At 36.5% G+C, this 27,382-nt stretch overlaps 1 protein-coding gene across 1 annotated transcript in view; it reads left to right on the top strand.

Annotated features, from left to right (window-relative positions):
• LOC105509464 (zona pellucida sperm-binding protein 3 receptor-like) overlaps nucleotides 1–17,996 on the top strand; it is a 30,562-nt gene extending 12,566 nt beyond the window's left edge. The window contains 8 exon segments of the mRNA XM_011938705.1: nucleotides 1,621–1,650; nucleotides 6,118–6,312; nucleotides 7,850–8,032; nucleotides 9,373–9,576; nucleotides 13,001–13,201; nucleotides 15,719–15,886; nucleotides 16,874–17,049; nucleotides 17,598–17,996. Coding sequence (XP_011794095.1) covers nucleotides 1,621–1,650; nucleotides 6,118–6,312; nucleotides 7,850–8,032; nucleotides 9,373–9,576; nucleotides 13,001–13,201; nucleotides 15,719–15,886; nucleotides 16,874–17,049; nucleotides 17,598–17,846 — 1,406 coding nt within the window. The 3' untranslated portion in view covers nucleotides 17,847–17,996.
• Nucleotides 17,997–27,382: the final 9,386 nt, after the last annotated feature.

The raw sequence follows: 27,382 nt of genomic DNA on the forward strand, positions 1-27,382 counted from the left end.
ACTAGACTATTCACTCGTACAAAAGTATAGGCGATAGAAATTTTATCCTGGCGCTATAGACACAGTGCCATAAGGGAAAGATGAAAAAAGACCAACCAACCACAAAACAGCAAGGACACACCCCTATACCTTCTGCATAACGAATTAACCAGAGACAACTTCACAAAGAGAACTAGAACCAAGTTCCTCGAAACCAGACGAGCTACCCAAAAACAGCTAAAAGAGCACACCCGTCTATGTGGCAAAATAGTGGGAAGATTTCTGGGTAGAGGTGACAAGCCTACCAAGCCTGGTGATAGCTGGTTATCCAAGATAGAATCTTAGTTCAACCTTAAGTTTACCTATAGAATCACTTAATCCCCTTGTAAACTTAACTGTTAGTCTAAAGAGGGACAGCTCTTTAGACACTAGGAAAAAACCTTGTATACAGAGTAAAAAATCCAATTTCCATAGTTGGCCCAAAAGCAGCCATCAATTAAGAAAGCGTTCAAACTCAACATCAAACACCTGAAAAATCCCAAACGTACTACTGAACTCCTCGCATCACATTGGATTAATCTATTATTTCATAGAAGCAACAATGTTAGTGTAAGTAACATGAAAATTTTCTCCACTGCATAAGCCTACATCAGACTGAAAAATTTCACTGATACTTAACAGTCCAATATTTACAAACACAAACAAAACTAATACTACTCACAGTGTTAACCCAACACAGGCATGCTTCCAAGGAAAGGTTAAAAAAAGTAAAAGGAACTCGGCAAACTTAACCCCGCCTGTTTACCAAAAACATCACCTCTAGCATTACCAGTATTAGAGGCACCGCCTGCCAAGTGACACATGTTTAAGGGCCGCGGTACCCTGACGGTGCAAAGGTAGCATAATCACTTGTTCCTTAAATAGGGACTTGCATGAATGGCACCACGAGGGTTCAACTGTCTCTTACTTTTAACCAGTGAACTTGACTTGCCCGTGAAGAGGCGGACATAAGATAATAAGATAAGAAGACCCTATGGAGCTTTAATTTACTAATGCAATCTAAACCATACAAATCTGTGGACTTTAACTTACTACACCTGCATTAAAAATTTTGGTTGGGGTGACCTCGGAGCATAACTCAGCCTCCGAACAACCTATGCTAAGGCTACACCAGCCAAAGCGAATCAATGCCCACAATTGATCCAATAACTTGACCAACAGAACAGGTTACCCTAGGGATAACAGTGCAATCGTATTTTAGAGTCCATAACGACAATAGGGTTTACGACCTCGATGTTGGATCAGGACATCCTAATGGTGCAGCAGCCATCATGGGTTCCTTTGTTCAATGATTAAAGCCCTACGTGATTTGAGTTCAGACCAGAGCAATCCAGGCCGGTTTCTATCTACTCTATATTTCTCCCTGTACTAAAGGATAAGAGAAATAGGGCCCACTCCATAAAGCGCCCTCTTTCCATAGAAAGAGAAAAAATGAGTCAGAATAAGAAATAAGCATTGAAAAATATCTCTAGGTCTATCTGGAAGCAGGAGTTAAAGTTAGTGAACCAGACTTTTTTTTCCCTAATGTTCTATTTTGTGAGTAATTGGAATCATGAGTCATTATTTTAATTTTCCTCCTAGAGAAACGATGCAGAAATCCAGAATTAATCAATGGGATAGTGGAAGTTAAGAAAGATCTTCTCCTTGGTTCAACCATAGAATTCAGCTGCTCAGAGGGGTGAGTATAAGGCAACCTAGAAGCAATAATTTCCTTTTCATTTAATTTTTATAAGGAGTTAATGCATTTATATGTTTCAAAAATAAAAGTGGCAAAAAAAGACATACATCAGTAATTCTCACTTCCACCCCACCCTCATTCACCCCATTTCTCTCTACCCTCTGACAGAAAATGACATTGATTAATTTCAGATTTATCCCTTTAGTGTTTACTTCTATAAATACAAGTGAGTACAAGTATTTTTATCAACATTTTCCCCCCTTTATTATAACAGAAGATATCTGACTGCGTACAATGTTTTGAACCTTGCTTTTGTTTTTTTCACTTACAACATTGCTATGGACTGAATTTTTTTGGTATTCCCTTAAAATTCATATCTGAATCCCCAGTGTGATAGTATTTGGAGATGGGGCCTTTGGGAGATAATTAGGTCTTGGGAGCGGAGTCCTCATGTGGGGATTAGTGTCCTCATAAAAAGACGTGAGAGCTCTCTCTCTCTCTCTGTCTCTTTCTCTGCCATGTGAGGACACAGCAAGAAGCCAAACCATCTGCAAACCAGGAAGTGGGCCCTCACCAGAACCTAACTATGTTGGTACCCTGATCTCAGACTTCCTAGCTTCCAGCACTGTGAGAAATTCATTCCTGTTGTTTAAGCCATCCAGTCTATGGTATTTTGTTAAAGCAACCAGAAACATCTAAGACAAATATGTACTAGAGATCTTTGACATTCATGCACCAAGTGTTTCCTCATTCTCTCTGTCTGTGTGTATATGTAAGTTTACAGCTGTATAGTTTTCTAATGCATGTATCGTAGCTTATCATAGTTTATTTAATGATTCCTACTGATGGACTTTTGTGTGTTTCCAATCTTTTCCTGTTACATACAATGTCCTGATGCATACTTTGTATATATGTTATGGTATATGTATTAATATAGAGAGATGTTTGTAGGACAAATTCCCAGAGGTGGGATTGTTGGATTAAAGAGAAGATGCTTTGAAATTTTGCTAAATATTGCCAAATTGCTCTTTATAAACTGTAATATTTTGTAATATAAACAAATGCCTATGTCTACACCTCCATGATTCACTATTTTATCAAACTTTTGAATTTTTGCCTATTAAAGAGAGAAAAAACCTCTGTACAGTATTTTTTAAGTTTTTTATTTTTTCAGACCTCTCAGGGATGAAAAGCTTTTTATTTTGAGATAAGTATAGGTTCACATGCAAATGTTAAAAAAAATACAGAAAGAATCCATATCTTTCTCTAGATGGCCTTTACATTGTCTTGGCATCATTTATTAATAGATCTACACCTAATCCATGCGAGAGAACATCTTTTAAAAATACGTATTTAATTCTTCAGTGTATATTAGTCTTTTTTAGATGTTCTATTCAATGCTTTTCGTCTTTCTGTATATTCACACAACCAGGTCCTTTCTCTTGAATTTTTAGTGTGCAATATCACTTAGAGGTATCCGCCTGACTGTTCTGTTTTTATAGTTTTCCTATGTTTGCTTGTTTATGTTTCTATATGAACTTTTAAATTGGTTGAGTTTTACTTTTAATTGATTGTATTAAGCTTTTAAATGAACTTTAAGAGAATAGACATTTTATGATGTTGCATCTTGCCAGCCAAGACTTCCCATTTGTCCTAGTCGTCTATGTGTGTGTGGCTGTATGTGCGTGTTTCAGGACTGTTTTAAAGTTTTCCCCATTTACATTTTTCAATTCTTATGTTTAGTCTTTGCTGTATTATTTTATTTTCGTCTTATTTTTGAGATTGCAAATGGTGTCTTTTATTCCATTATATCTCCTAACAATTTTTAGTCATATATATGGAAACTACTTATTTCTATATATTAATCCCCTATCTCAGCTAATACCTTGAATTTCCTTATTACTTATAATAGTCTATCAGTTGGTGATATGACTTGGCTTTGTCCCCACCCAAATCTCATTTTGAATTGTAGCTCCCATAATTCCCACATGTGGTGGAAGGGACCCCATGGGAGATAACTGAATCATGGAGTGGGGGCGGTTTCCCCGATATTGTTCTCATGGTGATGATTAAGTCTCACGAAATCTGATTATTTTATAAGGTGTTTCCCTTTTCACTTAGCACTCATTCTTTCTTGCCTGCTGCCATGTAAGACATGCCTTTTCCCTTCCACCAAGATTTTGAGGCTTCCTCAGCCATGTGGAATTGTTAGTCCATTAAACCTCTTTTTCTTTATAAACTACCCAGGCTCAGGTATGTCTTTATCAGCAGTGTGAAAACGGACTAATACAGTTAGATTTTCTTGGGATTTTCAGATATGTAATTATGTAATCTGAAAATAATGATTCTGCTATTTTCTCTTTTCCAATTTTTGTACTTCTAATTCCTTTTTCTTGTGTACTTATGCTAGCAATTACCTCAAATAAAAAATTGATACCAGCTATTGTTCTCTTATTCTTGACTCTAGCAGAAATGACTAGTAAGCATTTTCTTCCTAAATTTAGTGGAGCTGTATCTCCACTGATTCCCATTATATTGAACATTTTTGGCCAAAGCTAATTGTTGGTTGTTTTTCAAATGCCATTTTAGTGACTATCAAGATGATTTTTCTTAATAGATTTATTAATATCATGTATATATTAGTCTGCTCAGGCTGTCATAACAAAATACCAAAATCCCATGGACTGGGACAGTTCTGGAGTCTAGAAGTCTCAGAACAAGGTCCCGCAGGGTTTGGTTCCCATTGAGGGCTCCCCGCCTGGGTTGCAGATGACTGATTGTCTTCTCACCATGTCCACACATGACCCTTCCCTGGTGTCAGCATGAGGGCGCAGGGACTGCAAGTGGGAGATCTTTGTGGTGTTTTTTCTTATAAGGACTTTAATCTTATTGGATCAGGGCCCCACCCTTCTGAACATTAATTACTTCCTTATGCAAATGTAGCCACACAAGGGGATTAGGGCTTCCACATACAAATTTTGAGTAGGTACATTCAGTCTATAACAAAGTATTCTGTATTAATATATCTCCTAATTTTGAAGAATCCTTTTATTCTTGAAATAAAACTGTACTATTTGGTCATTGTATAATTTTCTTTTAAAGTGTTCCTGGACTCTGTTTGATAATATTTTATTCAGAAGCTTATTATTGATATTTAGGATAAATTTTTTTTTTTAAGGCAAAAAGTCCTAGAAGAAAGACTGGGACTTGTCAAGAGCAAGAACAATGAGATGATAATCAGGAAGTTAGGAACTTAAGAGTTTCTAAGTAACTCTCAGGTTTATGAGAGTAAACCAAGTTCTAGAAGCCAGAAGAAAGATTCAACTTAGAGGTCAGAGTACTAGTACACATCAGTAATGTGTCTTGCTCCTTTATTTAAAGGACATAACAAACTTGAGTGAACCACTTACTTGTTTTGAGCTGCCTGATTTATAGCTTGTTAGAGAGAGTGTAAGATTTAAGCCAAGTCCTCAGATTTTAGGTGTAAAACTTGTTCTGTTCTATTTTTATTCATTGTGGATAGGTACCATGTGATACAAAGAAAAAACTTAAGTTGCTTAGACAAGCTAGAGCATTTTAAAATTGAACAAATAAAGCCTTTGCTTGATGTGAGAAAATGTAACTGCAAGCTGGCCTAAATGGTCATTAGAAATCAAGAAAGCATTATTTTTTCATTTCAAAATATTTAATAAAAATTTGTTTCTTTTTTTCTTTAACAGGAGGAAATTACAGTATTTATTGATGCAACATACATGTGGGAGAGCTTGGTGATGAGTAACTCAAAGGGGGTAATTTGAATTTGGGGCTTATATACCATTTTAGTAGGTGATGGGAGAAAGGCACTTACAGGAAGCAAATGACTTTTTAGAAAGATAAATACATTTTCAGGAGAACAGGCAGGAGATAAGAAAGTTTGCAAAAATATATATTTTTATAATTTTTATTTTAGGTTCAGGGGTACATATGCAGGTTTGTTATATAGGCAAATTCATGTCGTGGGGATTTGGCGTGCAGATTATTACATCACACATGTACTAAGCATAGTACTCAATATTTATTTTTTTCTGATTTGTCCAAAACCTCATAGATAATTTATGTCTAGAGTAAATGAATTCCACTAAAATCTTTGACCTACCTTATTTAGGTTTTTCTTAATTGGCTCAACCACCAGTCGTTGTCAGATCCAAGGTAAAGGAGTTGACTGGAGTGATCCTCTCCCAGAATGTGTAAGTAAGTAAAACTTTTTTTTCTGACCTGACTACAAACCTAAACTACTTTAGGTAATAACACTACTGTGAAATTTCACTACTTCTTTTATCCTCCATTAGAATTTGCATGAATTTTGGATTTAACACAATGCCTACCCTGAGTATTTCTTTCTCTTCACTCACTCACCCCAGTTGCCAAGTGCGAGCCCCCTCCAGACATCAGGAATGGGAAATACAGCGGTGGAGATCGAGAATTCTACCCATATGCCTCCTCTGTCACTTACACCTGCAACCCCTACTTCTCACTCATAGGCAACGCCTCCATCTCCTGCACGGTGGAGAATAAAGCAATAGGTGTCTGGAGCCCACACCCTCCTATCTGTGAAAGTAAGTCAGAATGATAAGTTCTGCTTTTATCTCTTTTATTTGTTTAAAAGCAAAAGGAAGGCGTATTTATTAGGGAAGATGGAATGATTAAAAGAGAAACTAATCATTACAAAGATGGAGTCATTCATTTGTTCCACCAATCTTGTTGCATGCTGTATCAGTCAGAACAGCATAGGGTGTGCTGCAGTAGTAATCAACACCTAAATCTTAAGGCCTTTATATAGTAAATGTTTTTTCAAGTTTCTTCTTAGTGCACTGCTAGCCTGGGAAACTCCCTAGGGCAGCTGTCACTTATATGGTAATCCAGATTGTTTAGATCTTTGACACCTCCAAGTCAAAACTTCCACAATTAGTTCAGCTGGAGAAGAGAAAAAGGAAAGTCAGTCTCTGGCTCTTCAGTTGTTTGACCTGCAAGTGACACATATCACTTGTCATTACAGCCTTTTGGCCAGAACTAGTTCCTTGTTTCTGCATAATGTAGAGTAACTGGGAAACACTGTCTTTTGTTTATCTTACAATAACTGGAAATATGGGTGGACACTAATAATGTCAACCACGCATGCCTAAGGAGCAAACAAAACAACACCAACACCAGCAGGTAATAAAGGTAATACAACACAATGAAAGAAAGTACTTTCCCTTGGCCTCTCTATGGAAGCCAGAAGAGATGTTTCGTCAATATCAGTAATGATTCAGCTTGCTTGTTTAGGACATTATTCTTTACTGCAATTAAAGTGCCTAAAACCATAGTATCACATATTGTTTTGACTCAGTACAGGACACAGCCAGTGCCGGGGCAAGAGAGAACATAATAGTGAAAAGACTGCAAGAAGTGGAAAAGGCAGGAGCTGAGGCTGGATAAGTTAGTAGGGACCAGGTTACGAAAGCCTTGTGTGTCACTTTCAGGAGTTTGGAATGAAGGAAAAGGGACAACATTAAAAGGACAATGTGAAGTGAGACAAAACCTAACTGATAGGCACCTGTTGCAACCTTTCAGCCAGGAAATGAAGGTGGCTTCAACTGTAGCCATAGCAGTGAGCCTGGAGGGAAGTTGAGGAAGTATAGAGGAATTAAGGTGGCAGGATTGACAGGATGTGATGACTAACATGTGGGGTGAAGACAGCTTGTTCTCTGCTTATGGAGGCGCAGCACAGATTTTCCGATGCCCTGGCTGCCTCTGCATGACACCATATCATTACCATGGGTCACTGACCCCCAACCAAAATCATCCAGTAAATTAGGCCATTTAATGGAAGGATTTTGAGACACTGAGATTTGGACTTCAGGGTTTAGATATTGCTCATTGTTATTGATGAGAAAGCTGGAGGACTTTACATGACCAACATGATGGGACCTCATTTTGCTGAGGTTTCTGGTAACTTGAAGTATACAAATCTCCAAAATGTTTTCTTTGTTCGGTATCTATTAAATATATACTTGTATTAGGCCCTCCTTGAAGCAATGCCAACAGTTACAGTCACATCTTTACTGCCATTTCTCTCTGATAACTCAGATGTCTTTTTATATGCTTCTTTAGAAATTGTCTGTCATCGACCACAGATTCCAAAGGCAATCTTTGTTTCTGGATTTGGACCCCTCTACACTTACAAAGACTCTATTGTGGTTAACTGTGAGGAAGGTTATAGCCTCAGAGGCAGCAGTTTAATCTATTGTGAAGCGAATAATGAGTGGTATCCTTCTGTTCCCTCTTGTGTATCCAGTGAGTATGGACTATGATGGAGTTCCAATATTTGGATCTAAAATTATCCTGACATATAGGTGTGGCATGCTCATAGGCACAAGCCAACTCGACTCTCAATAATCATTTTAAGATACATTAATACTTTTCTTGTTAGAAGGAAGATTTTTTTTTTGTTAATGATATCTTAGTGCTATTGGAAAAATTTCATATATATCATATAGTCATGAGACCAACGACTTCATAGATATTATAGACTTACATATTTGCTGTAAAAATTTTCCAGGAGACAATAGTAAAGTGTTTCAGTCTAACAAAATCAACATATTAAGATAATTTTTTGAACAATGGAAGTAAGATTCCTTTAAGGCAGTTCTTTTTCATAATTTGCATAGAAATGCTCTATGGGCCAATATTGGTCTTGAGACCTTGATGTTGTAAATACATACAGATCATTTATAACATTAATGATTTATTGCTAACATTTATTGAGCATTTTCTATGTGATAAACACTGTTCTAAGTGCTTTACATCAATTAACTCATTCAATATTTACAACTATTCTAAGAAGCTGCTACTTTTAATCCAATTTTAATGATGAGAAAACTGAAAAAGAAAGATTAAGTAACTGACACTAGCTCACATAGTTAATTGGAGATGGAAGCCACCACTACGTTGTGGTTTATCTAGTCTCTTCTGCTATCACATGAACTTAGGTGCCATTCAAAATGTGTAGTGATGAAATTCAATAAATATACAGTTTGACAGACACATATCCTCTCCTTGATTCACACGGACCTTTAGCATATTGTTGAATAGAAAAAAAAAATACAAGACGAAAGGCCCAGCTGCAAAAGTTACATGGGGCTTGGTTTGAAGCCAAAGCATGAAGTTGCAGATGATAGAGTCATGATGTCGAGAAGAATCCCTCTTATTTTAATTCCCCATTAGGCAACGAGATTAGAAAGTCAGTCTCATCCTGGAGCAAATTTTTGCTGTGTCTTTCTAGTGATCCTAATGCTTCCCCTGAAGACCAACCATTCTAAAGTGCAGTGACGTGAAAGGAAAACTAAGCTCCTACAGAGTTGGCCCAGCACCTAGAAACTGTCCCCTTCCTGCACCATGGCGTGCTTCTCAGTACAACCTCTCCAGTGGCACATGCATTTAGTAGACACATGCACTTAATAGACGCTAGTCTACTGGGCAATGGTGCTGCCGAGTCTTTTTCTGGAATTCCCATTTAATCTTTACCGTCTCATTTTTTGCTGAATGAGTATGTGATATCACTATTTTGTGACAGGCTCCTGAGTCACTCTGCCATTCCCAGTAACACGTTTCTTTCACCCTTGTGCTTTCTTTATGAGTGGATGCTTGTACTGACCTACCGGACATTTCCTATGCTTCCTGGGAGAGAAATGACTATAACCTAAGTGATCACGAAATATTTGAAATTGGAACTGAGTTGAAATATCTATGCAAACCTGGCTATAGAGCTGTTTTAGATGAGCCTCTGACTGTGACTTGTCAGGAAAATTTGACATGGACATCTTCCAACGAGTGTGAGAGTAAGTAGACTTGAACTTTGTGTGGTGTGTATGTGTGTGTATCTTCTTTGCTATTGAAAATGTTGAGCACAATCCTTGAAATTTGCTGAGACTTGCTTCACTCCATAGCATATAGTTAATTTTTATAACTGTTCTGTGTGCACTTGAAAAGATGCATATTTTGCAGTTGTTGGGTGCAATGTTATATATACATCAATAAGATCTAATTTTAATGGTTTTGTTCAAATCTATTCCCGTATCTATATTTATTTCTTATCTGCTTGTTCTCTCTGTTACTAAGAAAGTTTTGTTTGTCTTTTGTCTTTTCAGAGTTTTTATTTGTTTATTTGCTTGCTTGCTTGTTTTGAGACAGGGTCTTGCTCTGTCACCCAGGCTGGAATGCAGTGGCATGATCTCGGCTCGATGCAGCCTTAACTTTATGGGCTCAAGCCATCCTCCTGACTCAGTAACTGGGTCTATAAGTGTACACCACCACACCTGGCTCATTTTTGTATTTTTTGTAAAGATAGGACTTTCCCGTGTTGTCCAGACTGCTCTCAAACTCCTGGACTCAAGAAATTCACTCACCTCAGCCTCCCAAAGTGCTGAGATTACTGGTGTGAGCCACCACATCTGGCCATCTTTTTTGTTTTTTCAAATCATTTTTTGCTTTGTGTATTTTGAGACTACATTGCTAGATGCATACAAATTTAGAATGATATATTTTCCTGATAAATTTCACCTTTTATCATTATAAAATGACTCTATTACTACAACTATTTTATCTTTAAAATTCTACTTTTACATTAATGTAATTCTGACAACTTTGAGTTAGTGTTTACATGGTTTATCTTCTTTTAGTTTTTTGTTTTTAAAATTTCTATAATCATATATTTTTTAAGTGTATCTTGGAAGCAAGACAGAGTTGGATATTTTAATCCTACTTGACAATTTTCATTATTTAATTAGAGCACTCGTCAGTTTACAGTTAGTGTAATTATTAATATATTTGAATTTATATCTAGTATCTATCTGCTACATACTTTTTTGTTTTACATTCTTTTTTTCCATTCTTTAGAATTGATTTAAATTTTTTTTTCCATTTTTTACCTGGTATTTACTTGGTATTTATTTACTTTTAGCTCTTTTTATGATGTTTACACATAATTTACTACTTCTGCCTCTTCCCAGGCAATGAAAAGCCTTAGAAACCTTAAACTTGATTTATCCTGCCTGACTTAATATGATTTTATTTTTGTGTACTTCAATTATAAATGTGTCTTAAACTCTGCATTATTATCATTATTACTATTGCTATTATTATTTTAGTAAATCCAATTAGTTTATATGTGTTCACATAATTACTATTTTATTCTCTTCTGATTCTTCAGTCATATCTATTGTCCCTTTCTTTTGCCTCATAAATACTCTTTAGTTTCCTTTAGTGAGAACCTGTTGATGATAAATTTCTCTTTTTGTTTTTCCTCAATGCGCCATTATTTCACCTTAATATTTGAAAATATATTTACTGGATATAAAATTCTAGATTGGCAATTATTTTCCGTGGTCATGTGAAAGATTTCATTCCATTGTCTTCTGCCTTTAATTGTTTCTGTCAAGAATTTTGCTATTAGTCGTACTGTTGATCATGTGAAGGTTATCTATTTTTTCTGATTGCTTTTAAGATGTTCTTGTCTTTACTTTTTAGCAGTTTTTGTCAGATATGCCTGGGTTGGTTTCTTTATGTTTAGCTTGCTTGAGATTTAGAATATTTCTAGAATATGAGGTTTGATGCCTTTCATTGATTCTGGAAAAATTTTCAACTTCAAATACTTCAATATTACAAATAAGTATTTTATTAGAGTACAATTTCAGCCCTAGTTTCACTTTTCTACTGACACTTTGGCTACATTTATGTTAAGCTTTTATACTAAATCTTCTATATTTCCTGTGCTCTTATTGGTGTTTTTACTTTTTGTTTCTCAGCATTTTATTATGAATATAAATTATGTTCACTAATTCTTTCTTCATTGATGTATTATCTGATATTAATTATTAATTGAATTCTTAACTTTATTATTTTTTCAGTTTCAAGGTTCCCACTTGTAGTGGATTTGTAGTATTGATATTGATTTTTCTACCAAAATTCTCAATGTTGTATTTTATTTCCTTCTACATAACAAAACAAAGTGGCTTTTAAATCAATGTTTAGAACTTCATTTTCTGGATCCTCTCAGATCTGTTAGCATTGTCTCTTGCTTTCTTTGGCTTTTAATAACCTTGTCTGGTCTCCTGTTTGCTTGTGGCAGGTAGTAAGAGGCATTAAGGGCTTTGAATGACCCGAATCCAATCAGGGAATGTAATGATACAAGCCTGGGTTTCAGTACGTATTACAGATAGTTGGTCTATTTTTGGTTTGTTCTTACTTCAAGGTATAGTTCTAAAGATTCCCAAGAGCTGCGGGTCACCAGCAGTCACACACATTGAGTTCTGATCAGCTTCTTAGCCACTCAGTTGTATTTTGCGGGGAGGAGAATTATTGTGTATATTTATATAGTATTATATATATAATATTATATATATTTCAACAGAGAAATATAGATATAATATTATATATTGGTATTTCTGTTGAAATACCAAGGGATATTATATATATATAGTGTTTGTGTGTGTGTGTGTGTGTGTGTATATATATCTACATTCCTGGCATACCTCGTTGGGTATCTTTCTTTCTCATTTAAAGAACTAAGACAATTAAGGTCTTAGCACCTGAATTCTTCATGGATTAACCGCCCCCTTCCCACTATGTTTTTCTACTTGTTACCAAAGAGGAGGTGAATCTAAATTGCTTAGCTCATCACTGCCAAAATCAACACTAATTTTAAGGACTTCTAATGAAGAAACACAGTTGGAGGGAAATGAAGTAATAGCGTTTCAACCAAACAATGGCAGAATTCGGAGAATATATTTGGTCTAACTCTTCTCTCAACTTCTTTGTTTCTTTCTTTCTCTTTTTCTCTTTAAATTATGGCAAAAGCACTTAACATGAGATCTACCCTTTCAACAAGTTTTTCAGTGTACAATATAGTACTGTTAATTATAGGCACTATTTGTAGTGCAGATTTCTAGAACTTATTAATCTTGCACAACTGAAACTTTACACCTGTTAAACAAGTGGAGAGTTATTTCCCCTCCCTTCTCCAGCCTCTCACATCCACCGTTCTACTCTCTGCTTCTATGAGTTTGTCTTCAGATATTAACATCTATAAAGTGGAATCAGGTCTTCAGCCAAAGGTGTGTCCTCCTGATTGATTTACTAAACGTGAACATCATTTAAAAAAATTTTTAAAAATGTTTGTGGGTACATAGTAGGTGTAGATATTTATGGGGTACCTGAGATATTTTGATACAGACATGTAATGTTGAACATTTTTTAATTCATCAGGGGTATGTTGCCCAACACCAGATCTGGAGAATATCAGAATCATAAATGAAAGGAGGTATTTCACTGGTAGATGTGTCTATGCCTATGGATACTATATTTCATATATGTGTGATGAAGGCTATTATCCTGTTTCTGTTGATGGGGAGAGTTCATGCCATACAGATGGCACATGGAAGCCTAAAATGCCAGCATGTGAGCCAGGTAAGAATATTGAGAGAACTTGTCATAATTATTTCCTAGTTTCCCCAAATGATTCCACTTGGTTCCACAAAAGATCAAAGTACTTAAAACTAACTGAATTTGAGGTTGTTCCTCCAAGAAGCATTGTGCAAAGAGGATCACAGATACACACCACTAGCATCATGCAAGGCAGCTATAGAACAAAATATGTTGGAAGACAAACCTACAGGAGAAATTTTCTCGTAAGAGAAAAAAGTAGAATTGATGAAGTCTTTCAGTTTCATTTTGTCATTTTTCCTGCATATATGCTGATGTTTTAGTAAAGAAGGACACTACCTCACAAAGCTCCATATTTATAAGTCAAGGCAGAAAACATGATTTACATATTGTATAACAATGGAAGCTCCAGGTTGAAGAAGTGATCTGTTAGGGAGAGCCTTGAAGCCTAGTGGCTGACAGTGTCAGCCTTTTCTTTCCTTGCTTTGACTCAGACCTACTGAACCACCTCTCTGTTGAAATACCAAGGAGAAGAAATAAGCATCTAGGTGATAAACATCTGTCTTTAATCAGGATAAGACATTGAAAATGTCATTATTATGGAAGTATCTTCATCATGAAAGACTCTTCACATCAACACGATGGTGATTACTTGGTACTATGGTTTGGGTTTCTCTAAAAGCAAAACTTGAGAAAAATGACTTGGGAGCCAGTAGTTTATTTTGGAGGTGATTCTAGGAGGTAGGAGCGAGGGTTGGGAGGGAGACAAGGGGAATAAGCAAAGGTGACTATTATAAGCAGCAGGGGCTCAATTCTTTGGGACCACAGAGAATTGTAAGGAATGCCTTTCATAATTATCTGTCTGAAGGATGGGAGACTGGGACATTTATCCAGTACTTTCTGTTGCTCATTGGTTTAGGGTTGAAAGGGCAGTAACTGCTTCAGTAATTTAGTCAGTAACTGAGCCTCAATTGTAACTGTGCTCTTTCAGCTGCAAAAGAGGCTCCAAAGTAATACTGACAGATTCATGTTGAATGCTTTCTGTAGAACATCATCAGCATAAGTCTGAGCTTGTGTAAAACTATATATTTCATCTGCAACTGTAGTCAGAAGTCCAAAGGGACATGGCATGGGTACAAAACATTTGTTACCACATATCCTTCGCACCACTCAATTTGTTTATGTTCCATTAATTAAACTCTATTAATCTTAAGTAATCTACTGCTAACAAGTGTTATATAAGGAAAGAACAGACATTGTGTATTGAAATAATCAAAGAAAGTTTCATGGAGAAGTAGGACTTGAGATAACAATTAGAGAAGGTAAGCAAATTCTGATAAGGAGGAGTCCCAGGAGGAAATGTTAATATATAGAAGTGGAAATGTACATGACAAGTTTAGGGAAGGAGGAGCTGACTAGTTTGGTTAAACAGAAATAGTGCTAGATAGGGCCAAGTGTGGATGCTCATGCCTGTAATCCCGGCACTTTGGGAAGCTGAGGTGTGTGGATCACCTGAGGTCAGGGATTCAAGACCAGCTTGGCCAACGTGGTGAAACCCCATTTCTACTAAAAATACAAAAATTAGCTGGGTGTAGTGGTGCACACTGGTAATCCCAGCTACTTGGGAGGCTGAGGCACGAGAACTGCTTTAACTCAGGAGGCAGAGGTTGCAGTGAGCTGAGACCTCGCCACTTCACTCCAGCCTGGGTGGCAGAGTAAGACTCCATCTGAAAAGAAAAAACAAAAAGTGCTAGATGAATTTGAAGGATCCATGAAAAAGAAAGGCCAATAGAGGTATTTTTATTTTTTCAAATGTCCATGGTTTGTTAAAGGTGCTGATTATTTTATTTTTAGAAAATAGAGCATTTTAAAATCTCCGACACTTAGTTTTAATCTTAGGAGGCAATCATCCTTCAACACAGGACTTCCTTTGACATTCTCAAGGCTCTAAATTTGTTGCAATTTTTCATACAAGAGTTCTTGAAACTTGAATGTTCCCTTCTAGCATGACTACCCCAGCATTTCATATTACTTATGTCAACACTGAAATCATTGTTTAAATTGTAAAATATGCTAATTATGTTCTGATGGTGTTGTAGTTATGGATAAGATTGTTTGGGGATCCTGCAGTTATTCAGAGCCTTTACAACTATTCACAGATACATATTTCCTTTACTTAGTCTGACTTCTATTGAGATTGATTTTCATTTAATATGACTCTCTGTGGTTGAATTCATGCCTTCATACCAAAGCTCATTTAACTTCCCTAAGCAGTGAAATATTTTAGTGATCATGTAAACAAAAACCAAGAAAAGTTCTATAAAATGGAGGATTCTCTCAACTCAAGAGTTGCTTTCATTCACATCAAGCTTTTCTGTAGGTTCTCAGGTGGAAAGCAGTATAAATGTTGAGTTGTGTCAAGTTACCTTATGGAAAAAGGATTTGGATGGGAACATTTGAATCTCCTACAGATCACTCAGATTTGGGGTGATTAATTTGAAACTATGAGTTCATGCTTTTCTGTCTCTCTCATCATCCAAGTTTGCAGTTACCCTCCCAGTATTGCCCATGGACACTACAAGGAAGTTATTTTAATAACTCCTTATCCTGAGGCTACATACGAATGTGATGAAGGATATGTTTTGGCTGGATTTGCTACAATCTACTGCAAGTCTTTTCAGTGGCAACATGCACTTCCTCAATGTAAAGGTAACTCCAACTCAACTCATAATCCATTGAAGACAGAATTAGAAAATATTAATAGCAATGTTTCCTATTAATCAAAGGCAGCATAAATTTTGTCTTTATTTATTTATTCATACTATTTAAATTATGCCTGATATATTTTAAAAAGTAATTGACAGACACATTGAAAATGAACTTTATTCCTATTCCAGTCTTCCAAAATCATAGCTTGCCCTATGTTCAGAGAGAACCACTACTACAAGGTTCTTATGTATCTTTCCAGAATATGTTGAGACAATATCTTTTACCTGAGAATATCTTTGTGACTCTAGTTTTCATGAGAATCCTGAGTTAATTTCAACTACTCAAGAAAGAGGAATCTCAAGTGTTAATTCCCAAATTATGATGTGTTGGAAATCTCCACAAAAACTTCATGATGGTTACCATTTCCCCATGATCTTTACATTTCCACTTTTGATGACCTGATGGTGGTGCTGAAACAAGGCGAATCAAGTAAGGCTCTATCTCTCGATTGTGCTTAGAGTTTTCATCATTCTGCTAATAATTACCACTGGCTCCATTTAACCCAGAAAGATTATGAAGCAAGAACAATGGAAATAAAACATCAGGAATCACACAAATCAAGGCTGTGGGATGGAGCAATTGAGAGCACCAATTCTTACCACTTACAAGCTATGTGATACTGAGGAAATATTTAACTTTTCAGTTTCCTTGTTGGTAAAATTGTGATAATAATAGTATCTAGCTCATAGATTGGTAGTGAGGATTAAATGAGATAAGTAAAAAATTTAGCACATAGACTGACATATAGTACTTGTTCAATAAATGCTAATAATTACTGTTATAATTATCATTAAAATAAAAGCATAGAACAACCTGCAGACCAGAATATAATTATGAATACAATGTCTTATCCATTTTATTATCCAATACTGATATGATGACTTTTTTTTTAGAAACAGTATGCTCAAAAATATGTTTCCATTACAGCTCTGTGTCTGAAACCAGAAATAGTGAATGGAAGGCTGACTGTGGATAAGGATCAGTATGTTGAGCCTGAAAATGTCACTATCGAATGTGATTCTGGCTATGGTGTGATCGGTTCCAAAAGTATCCCTTGCTCAGAGACGAGAACCTGGTACCCAGAAGTGCCTAGGTGTGAGTGGGTAAGTGGCATAATTCAAGGAAGTTCTGTGCTACCAATCCCTAAAAATAGTGGCCTCTCCCAAGGTTCTGTCCCAGTTAGCAATGGGGAGATCTGACTTTTGTCTGGAAGCATAAGTAACTTACTACAATTAGCACTTCCAAACTTGCATGGCAATAAGCCAAGAGAGACACATTTTCCTGCTGTGTGTCTAGAGCCGAAATCTCTAGACATGAGAGTCTATTGATCCAGACGTCCTGACCCCTCACTCTACATTATCTACAATAAAGGTTGTGCATTTGTTTCATTTCTGGTTGGTCCTCAGAACCATGCCTCAGTTGTCCTTGTGGATGTGCTTTGCATCTGCTTTGGAGCCCAGCATCTTTTTAGCTTCAACCTGCTTGGTTGCTGCTCAAGGACAGATCTGGGCTTGGCTTGCATGTGAACACTTGCTAGGATGCACTGTCTCTCCTGATTTCCTCTTTGCTCTTCAGGTCAGTCTCCCTTTTGCCAGTAATGACTCTCAAAATGTACTCCCATCCCCTACTCATTTCTTTAAATCACTTTTAGGAGGCACCTGAAGGTTGTGAGCAAGTGCTCACAGGCAGAAAACTCATGCAGTGTCTCCCAAGCCCAGAGGATGTGAAAGTGGCCCTGGAGGTGTATAAGCTGTCTCTGGAGATTAAACAACTTGAAAAAGAGAGAGACAAATTGATGAACACCCATCAGAAATTTTCTGAAAAAGAGGAAATGAAGGACTTATTTTTCCCTTCAAATCAACATACAGAATCTTCATTCATCAACTCTACTCTTCCTTAAGCAACATCACTCTAATAAGTGTCTGGGCTGGAGAGCTTTCTTACTACTGCTAGAGAAAATGTGTAATTATCGGTAATCTAGCCTTTTGTAGCTCAAATGTCTACTTTCCTGGACTTGAAGTGCTGGTTAATTAAATGATTATTTATCAAATATCAGTTTGTGTTGTCATCTTGGTCAATATGTCGCATAAATATGACACATTCCTGTACACAAATCCACTGCCTAAAGTTTGTGTAATTAACTTTGCCTCACTTTTTTTGTACCTCAGAAAGAATAGAAGCCAGGGAATTCAAACCATGTTCATACTGTAATCTTTACCTGAATGCCTTTACTCTGAATCCCGCATGTGCCTACCCTTTACCTACAGAGAAAGATACAAAACTCAGAGGATTTTCTGCAACATTACAGACAAAACCATTGTCTGTTTGATGGCCCCTGTCCATTAGTAACTCATCGCTTTACCCCTGCACAGAATTCCACTCTTCTCACTTTTAATAGCACTTTAAACAGATTGGGCTTGCATGTTGCTCAACTTTATAGAAATGGAATCATCCATTATGCATTCTTTCACATATGTTTTTTTTCCTTTAAATATTGTATTTGTGAGATTCATCCATGTTATACATAGTTGAGGTTCATTTATTTTCATTTCTATTTAGTATTCCACCAGAGTATGAATATATCACAATTAACTTATCTTGATGAACACTTGGGTTATGTTTAGTTTTCTGGCTATCATGAATAGTGCTGCTACGAATAATTTTGTAAATGTCTTTTGCTGAACATTGACATTTTTTTTCTCTGCATATACCTGAGGATGGGATTGCTGGCTTATAAGGTGTGTGTATGTGTTTGTTCAGTTTTCCAAAGCTGTTATACCAAACCACACTCCTGCAGAACATGGAATACTTGCTATTGTTAATGGTTCTTTTTTTTTTTTTTTTTTTTGAGAAATTCTGTTGGGTATCACATTGTGCTTTAAATTTGTTGTTCCCCAGTGATTAGTGAGGTTGAAATACTTTTCATATGTTTGTTGACCATTTAGATATTCCTTTACTGCAAAGTGCTAGTTCAAGTCATTTACTCATTTTTCTATTGGATGATTTACCTAGTTCTAATTTAGTTGTAGGAGTTTTTAATATACTCTGGACAAAAGTCCTTTGTGAGATATGTATTGCAAATATCTTTTTCCTGATCTATGGCCTGCCTTTTTTTACTTTCATAAAGTTTTCCTAAAGTGTGTTTTATAAACATAAATTCCTAATTTTAATGTAGTACAGTATATCAAGTGCTTCCCTTTTGATTAGCATTTTGTATCCCATTTAAGAAATCTATGCCTACCCTCAAATCTTTGCCCATGTTTTCTTTTAAGATATTTTAAATTTTACTTTCACACTTAGAACTATGATCCACCCATAACTGCTATGGTGTAAGGTAAAGGACCAAGATTCATTTTTTTCCATATGGATATACAATTAATCAGGTGTACTTTATTTAAAAAAACCCATCCTTTCTCCCACTGCTCTGTAGTGTCACTTTGTCATAAGCCAATTAGCTATGCATATTTGGCACTTGTTCTTACAGTTGTTAACCCTTGGTCTATTTGACTATCTTACACAAACACCACAATGTCTTCTTTACTATAGCTTCATAATGAGCCTTGATATCTGGCAATGTGGGTCCTTCTCCTATTCCTCCTCCACCTCCTCTTTAGATTACATTGACAACTCCAAGATTCATTTTTTCCATAGGGATATACAATTAATCTGGTATACTTTATTAACAAGATCATCCTTTCTCCCATTGCTCTGTAGTGTCACTTTGTCATAAGCCAATTAGCTATGCATATTTGGCGTTTGTTCTTGACTCACAGTTGTTAACCCCTGGTCTATGTGACTATCTCACACCAACACCACAATGTCTTCTTTACTACAACTTCATAATGAGCCTTGATATCTGGCAATGTGGGTCCTTCTCCTATTCTTCCTCCATCCCCTCTTTAGGTTACATTGACAATTCTGCTCCTTTGCACTTAAACGAATTTTAAAATCAGCTTGTCAATTTTCACCAAAATTCTTTTGAAATTTTTATTTGAATGCATTTTATCTATGTATGAATTTGGGAGGAATTTATATCTATACAACATTGTGCCTTCTAATCCATAAACGTGGTATTTTCCTACATTTATTTATATCTCTTATTTATCTCTAGCTTTCAGTGAAGAGCTCTCATATATCTCTCATTGAACTTCCCTCTGGCATTTTAAATTGTATATTTATAAAAATATCTTTTTATATAATTTTTGGATAGTAGATAATTGTTTTTAATTGTTGATATTTTATTTGATAATTAGCTAATTCTAATTAATTTTTGATATATGTCTTTGGCTTTTTAAAGTTCCTAAATATGTCACCTGTGAGAAATAACAGTTTGCCTTCCTTCCAACTCCTACCATTTATCTATCTATCTATCTATCCTTCTATCTGTCTCTCTCTCTATCTGCCTGCCTGCCTATCTATTTACTCAACTAACATTCTATTCCCATGAATGGGACCTGCAAGTCAATGTACTATGGAAGCAATTGTTCACATCTTCTTATTGGTCTCAAGAGAAAAACTTTTAATGGCTCACTATTATGTAGTATGTCTATGGCCATACCACCCTGAACATGCTCGGTCTTGTCTGATTGAGAAAGTTTCTTTTCATTCCTAATTTTCTAAGAGGTTTCCATTTTTATCATAAATTGTTGTTGAATTTTATCAAGTACATTTTCTGCATCTAGTGAAGTTATCAAAAATATTTTTTCTGTTAATGTAGAGGATGCTATAATGCTATTTGTTGCTGCATAATAAACTACCCCAAAACTTACTTAATGGCTTAAAATGGTAACATTTACTTTGTTCATAAATCTGCAGTCTGGGCAGAACTTTGTGGAGGATGACTTTGCTCTACTCAGCATCAGTAGAGGTGTCTCACAGACTGGGAGCTGGAATCATCTAAAGATTTGCTTACTCACATGTTTGCTATCTGAGCTGGGAAGACTTAACAAGCTGAGGGCTAAAACAGCTGGGACTCCTCAGACATCTCCTTATGTCTGCCCTTTGGTTTACTAGTCTGGCCACTTCAGAATAGCTCCAATTATCAACTATGATTTTAGGAAATATATAGTATCCTGGCTGGGTATAGTATCCCAAGCCTGTAATCCCAGCAATTTGGGAGGCTAAGGTGGGTGGATCACTTGAGGCCAGGAGTTCAAGACGAACCTGGCCAACATGGTGAAACCCCATCTCTACTACAAATACAAAAATTAGCTAGGGATGGTGGTGCATGCCTGTAATCCTAGCTACTCGGGAGGCTGAGGCATGAGACTTGCTTGAGCTTGGGAGGTGGAAGTTGCAGTGAGCTGAGATTGCACCACTGCATTCTAGCCTGGGTGACAGAGCAAGACTCTGTCTGAAAAGAAAAGAAAAGAAAATATACCATATCCTATAGGTCTATACTCCAAGTTCATAAGGCATTCTTTCTTAACTTCTTGGGCATTCAATAGACCATTGCCCTCTTTCATAATGTCAGCTGCTTCTGTGACGGAATACCACAAAGGACGAGTAAATCTCAGGAGCATCATTTCATTGACTTATATTATTTCATCATCAAGTGAATTCCTTGATCAGAAGCAATAATGTATGTCCTCCCATAACAGGGAATAAAGCATTTAGTAATTCCACAAGTGGTATGGCTTCAAGAAGCCTTGCCACAGGGATGATAAATCCAAATCCATTCAATAATCTACTGCAGCAGAGGCAAATCACTGTACCCTCCATGATGAGAACTCAAATGATTGACTGACCTCCCTCTAATATGGTACCAAGATGGATGTTGGTAGATACAAATGCCAGATTTCTTAATCCACAGGTAGGCAATCTCTGAGGCATGTTCTACACTCTACCTAAGGTTCCTTAAGGGGTTTAGCTTCAGTTCCCCACAAAGGTAACTTCCTCACCAATGTAAACGTATTTATTTTCTTCTCTCTCATTTTTACTACCCTTATTCCTTTAATGGTATATTCTAGGATCTCATAAATTTCATGAAGTTCTTCTCAAGGACTGCATCTTGGTAGGCTGAGGCAAATTCTTTTGCATTCACATATTTTGTTCATTCAATAGGGATTGATATGGTTTGGCTGTGTCCCCACCCAAATCTCATCTTGAATTGTAGCTCCCATAGTTCCCATGTGTTGTGGGAGGGACCTGGTGGGAGATAATTGAATCATAGGAGTGGTTTCCCCCATACTGTTCTCATGGCAGTAAATAAGTCTCACGAGAGCTGATAGTTTTATAAGGGGAAACCCCTTTTGTTAGATTTTCATTTCTCTGTTGCCTGCCACCATGTGAGACGTGCCTTTCACCTTCTGCCATGATTGTGAGGCCTCCCCAGCCACATGGAACTGGAAGTCCATTAAATCTCTTTTTCTTTGTAAATTACCCTATCTCTGGTATATATTTATCAGCACCATGAAAATGGACTGATACAGGTGTTAATGTGATTATTTCATGGTTAGTTGAGGTACAGGAGTAAGGTTTTATACCTCATCATTGTCAACCCAATTTCTGCTTTTCTTGTCCTTTATTTAAGACAATAAATTCCTGTTTTTTTGCACTTTATTTTTTGCCATTACTGCACGAGCTTTAAATTTCTGTACTGGAAATATCATAGAGATCATTCCAATTCCAAACTCTTCTTTAAACATATGTGGAGATGAAGGCCTGGGTCAGTCTCATGACTAAGCCACATGATTCTTGGTAGGTAACGTGAGGACTTGGTCTCCTGATAAAATGGGCAGTTCAGAGTCTTTTCCACCATAGTAAAAGCAGAAAGTCCTTAGGCATACTCTTGTAAGTGATAGGCAGAGTCCCATACAAAAAAGCTTGGTCTGATTCATTAAATGCAATTAGTTTGACATAGTGAAAAGAGCTTGGGATTTGAATCAGACTTGGGTTCAGAATCTGATTTTGCCACTAATGAGAAAGATTTAGAAAAGTATACCCAGTCTTTCTGAATAAGTTTCCTCTATAAAATATGTCTACTAATATCCATGTTATAGGTTTGCTTTAAGAAATTAAATGCAATAATTTATGTAAAAGTTTGGAACATGTTTAACAAACAGAAGCTGTTTCTTAAAAACAATATTCTACTTAACTATTTAAATGACCTCTTTTATCTACATAGTCAGATTTTATTTTAGTTCCTGTTTATCAAATGAACCAAACCACATGATGGGTTTATTCGGTTTCCTTTCTTTCTAGGAAGGTTGGAATTCAGTTGTGCTGTCAGCAATATTACAGAGGACTCCACCCATTTATTTCTGGGAAATGTTCCTCTTTATTTTTGAGAGTTAAGCACTTTGGTTGTTATGTGCCTATTACACTCATTACCGCTCAGCTTAGTGTTGAACGTCATTTTTGGATATTTTTTCAGCGTTTATTGTCTTCTCTGGATGAATATTTGTGTATACTCAAGTAACAAATATCCATAGCTTCTCCAAGGGGAAAAATATGAAATCCAAGCTGTTATCTTCACATTTTCACTTCTTGGAGACTAAAAGAAATAATCCAGGCATATGACTTAGGAAGTTATTAATGGACCAGTCTTAACCCAGATAGTTATTAATAAACTAAATCCTAGGTTTAACAAACACAACTTATTGTTAACCTTTTACAACTTATCTTTTTGTGCTTTTGTCAGAGATATAATACTGGAAGAGAAGGACCTGTACTTGGATCCGGCACCACTGAAAAGTTCTTAAAGTTATCATGATCCTTTCTATATTTATAATGCTTCATCCTCTACCATTTAATTTTCCACACCTGCTTTATCTGTGCTGTACAGAGCACTCTGAGTGCTGTGCTGTACTTTCCAACTAGTGTGGATGAATAATTTGGTATCATAGATACATCAAGAAAACATAAATATTGAGGGAATAATTGTTTGAACTATATTTTTGGATTTTTTTTTTACAATTATAAAATTGCATGCATTCTCTATTCCATTTAGGCTGTGGAGTGTTTAGAAAGTACATTTAACTATAGATTTTTAAAAATTTTTACCTGCCTATTGGGAGATCACAGTAGTGACTGAAGATCTGACACCTCTGGGAGATTGTGTAAAACATGTCTCAGTATCTCACCCTGACACCTGAAAACATGACACACGTCTAAACTGTACCTTAATTACTTGGAAATAAATGATGTATATACGTAGACAACAAGCAATCAAGTGCCCCTGATAACAAGGGAAAAAAAGACAGTGAGAAAGTCTTGTGGTAATGAATATAAATATCCACCAAATCCCAAAACTCTCATGTTCAGCTCATATTGTTCCCCCAAGATCTGGAGCTTTATTGGATTGCCCCCTGTTGGGTCTTGTCTTGAACCTGAACTACTCAACTCTGCCCCTGCCCTTCAGTGACTCAAAGCTGTGGCCTTCCCAAGACTTAGTTTCTTGGTTCAGGCATCAGTTTACTAGAGATTTGGAGCACCAGCTTTTATCTGATTTAGGGTGTCTGAGAACGCTGAGCCCAGTACTGTGTCTGAGATTCTGCACAGTGCCTCCCAAGTTGCAGGGAATCTTCCCAGCACTGCCTCTCCAGGGTTCTGTCTCTTCTGTGGTGTCCAGCTGTCCTGTGTGGTGAGTACTGAGGTAATGGGGAAGAAGAGAACAAGAGGGGTAGTTTAAATCAAGATATGGTGAAGAATTCCTGGTTAAAAATTAGTGCAGTATGATCAAATGGCAATAATTCGGCAAACTTTCGGAGAAATACAATGAAGTACATTATTAAGAAATGTATTTAAATAGTTTTAGTTCTTTTGATATAATCTTTAATTATTTGGAAGGCAAAATATTATATAAATCTTTGAGAAACTGATTTAACAAAAAACCTTTAGTTTTTATATTAATATATGTTACATAAAATTATGTTTAAATGGATACTGTTAAATAATTTAAAATTAGCTTTTCTAAAGGGCTGATTTTTTTCTATTGCATTAATAATTGAGTAGAAGTTTTTTGTCATTTAGAAAGGAAAATTGTATGTTGTTACAAATAATGAGTGCATTTACTAAAGTAAAATTATAAAGCATTGAGTAAACTGAAAACATTATATAGGGTGTAAGGTATTATATTATAATTTACAGAATAATTATACCTTACCAAGAGCACTGAAAGAGTCTATGAGAGCTTGTAGGTCCCACTAGCCTAGTGCTGGTTATACATGCAGACGTAATTGTTTTAATTTATAAATTAAGAATGCTAATAAAAAGCAATTTTTCTTCTTCTGATATGATTTCTTTTTTAAGAGAAAACCTTCCTAAAAGTATTAAAAAATATTTATACACACATCCCTTAGGATGTATGTATAATCTATCTATCAGAACACTTAAAGTAGAGCATTTGCATAGAATTTCAAAATCACTCAACAGAGAGGAAAATATTTCACCAATAGCTATGTCCATCTCTATGGTGACCATGTTTCATACTCATGTGCTATCAGGGATTTTTCCAGTTCTGAAGATAGAAAGATTTTATGCTGATCAGATAGAATGTGGTGTCCCACAATGCCATCCTGTCATCCTGGCAAAAGCATTGAGATAATTTGTCGAGATTAATTTCTCTTTTTCTTTTTCTTTTTTACATTTCAATAGGTTTTGGGGGAACAGGCTTTTGGTTACACGGATAAGTTCTTTAGTGGTGATTTCTGAGATTTTGGTGCACCCATCACACGAGCAGTGCACACTGTACCCAATGTGTAGTCTTTTACGTCAAGATTAATTTCTAGTGCCCCAGAATGATCCCATGTTGTTCATCCTTTGAACTTTCTTAATATCACAACTTCTGAGTTTCTTCTCAGGAGAATTTTAAAATATTTTACTTTGGAAGAGGTCTTTTTTTTTTAACATCAAAATAATGGATATTTTAAGGGAAACTCTAAGGTTAAATGAATTCCTTTATCCTGGGTTATTCTTCTCTCCTGGAAAGTGAAATGGCTAAATTTATGATTCTTCCAAAGCCCTACTCCATTCCAACCCTCTTACTGTTTTCCCTGAGCACCATCACCGTGACCTTCCAGGTCTCCTTTTGTTTCTGAGGCAGTGAGGGTAGACTATGTCTAACAGGTCACAGAGAATTGTTCCTCCAGGTTTCTCCATATTTATCCCCTCTTCTTGCAGTCCCTCAAAATCCTACTTTGCCTGCAGTGTAACTTATGCCCAAATCTTTCACAATCTGGTTTCTAAGTTTGCCTCTTTTTCTTCCTTCAATGAAAACTTTCTGCTGCTTTTAGGCCTTTGCCTAAACCATTACTCTAACATGAAATGCCTATCCACATCTCACCCATTTAAGCAGATTTTAATCTAAACTTCAAAATAGATATTTCCAATCTCCTCCAAGAAATGTTATCTTATCCTTTTCCGTGTTGGTTCTCTCTCGTTCCTTCTTTCTTATTATACCCTTCTTGTTTGCTTCCCTTGTCTTTGGATATTACTGTAAGCTGACTGGTATTATTGTTTTGCTATTCATGTGGTTATGACTTATTTTCCTTACAGTATCCAAGGATGTGCCTTGATGTCTGCTGAACAGTCTTATGGGGTGAATTCACATAAGTGTTTGCTGGACTCATTCATAAAAAGACTTTTCCTAATAATGTGTTTGATCTGAGGCTTAGGACATTTCATTTGTGAGCCGTAGACTTGTACATAGGTGAACATTTATTTATTTATTTATTTATCTATTTATTTTTTGAGACGGAGTCTTGCTCTGTCGCCCAGGCCGGAGCGCAGTGGCCGGATCTCAGCTCACTGCAAGCTCCGCCTCCTGGGTTCAAGTTATTCTCATGCCTTGGCCTCCCGAGTAGCTGGGATTGCTGGACTCATTCATAAAAAGACTTTTCCTAATAATGTGTTTGATCTGAGGCTTAGGACATTTCATTTGTGAGCCGTAGACTTGTACATAGGTGAACATTTATTTATTTATTTATTTATCTATTTATTTTTTGAGACGGAGTCTTGCTCTGTCGCCCAGGCCGGAGCGCAGTGGCCGGATCTCAGCTCACTGCAAGCTCCGCCTCCCAGGTTTAGGCCATTCTCCTGCCTCAGCCTCCCAAGTAGCTGGGACTACAGACACCCGCCACCACGCCCGGCTAGTTTTTTGTATTTTTTAGTAGAGACGGGGTTTCACCGTGTTAGCCAGGATGGTCTCTATTTCCTCACCTCGTGATCCGCCCGTCTCGGCCTCTCAAAGTGCTGGGATTACAGGCTTGAGCCACCGCGCCCGGCGGGTGAACATTTATTTTGAACCTATTATGTCAAAAAGACACAAAGATACTTGAGACATGTTCTCTGCTGTCAAAACAGAAAAAAATTATTAATAAGGAGAGTGTAACTCAGCTGTAAAATAGCAGATAGACAGTATAGACCGAAGCCATACAGGATGTGAACTTTTGAGCAAAATAGATCTCAGTTCCAACTCTGCTTCTGTCACTCAGT

The sequence above is a fragment of the Colobus angolensis genome, unplaced genomic scaffold (assembly GCF_000951035.1).
Source record: "Colobus angolensis palliatus isolate OR3802 unplaced genomic scaffold, Cang.pa_1.0 Scaffold100, whole genome shotgun sequence".
NCBI classification, from domain to species: Eukaryota; Metazoa; Chordata; class Mammalia; order Primates; family Cercopithecidae; genus Colobus; species Colobus angolensis.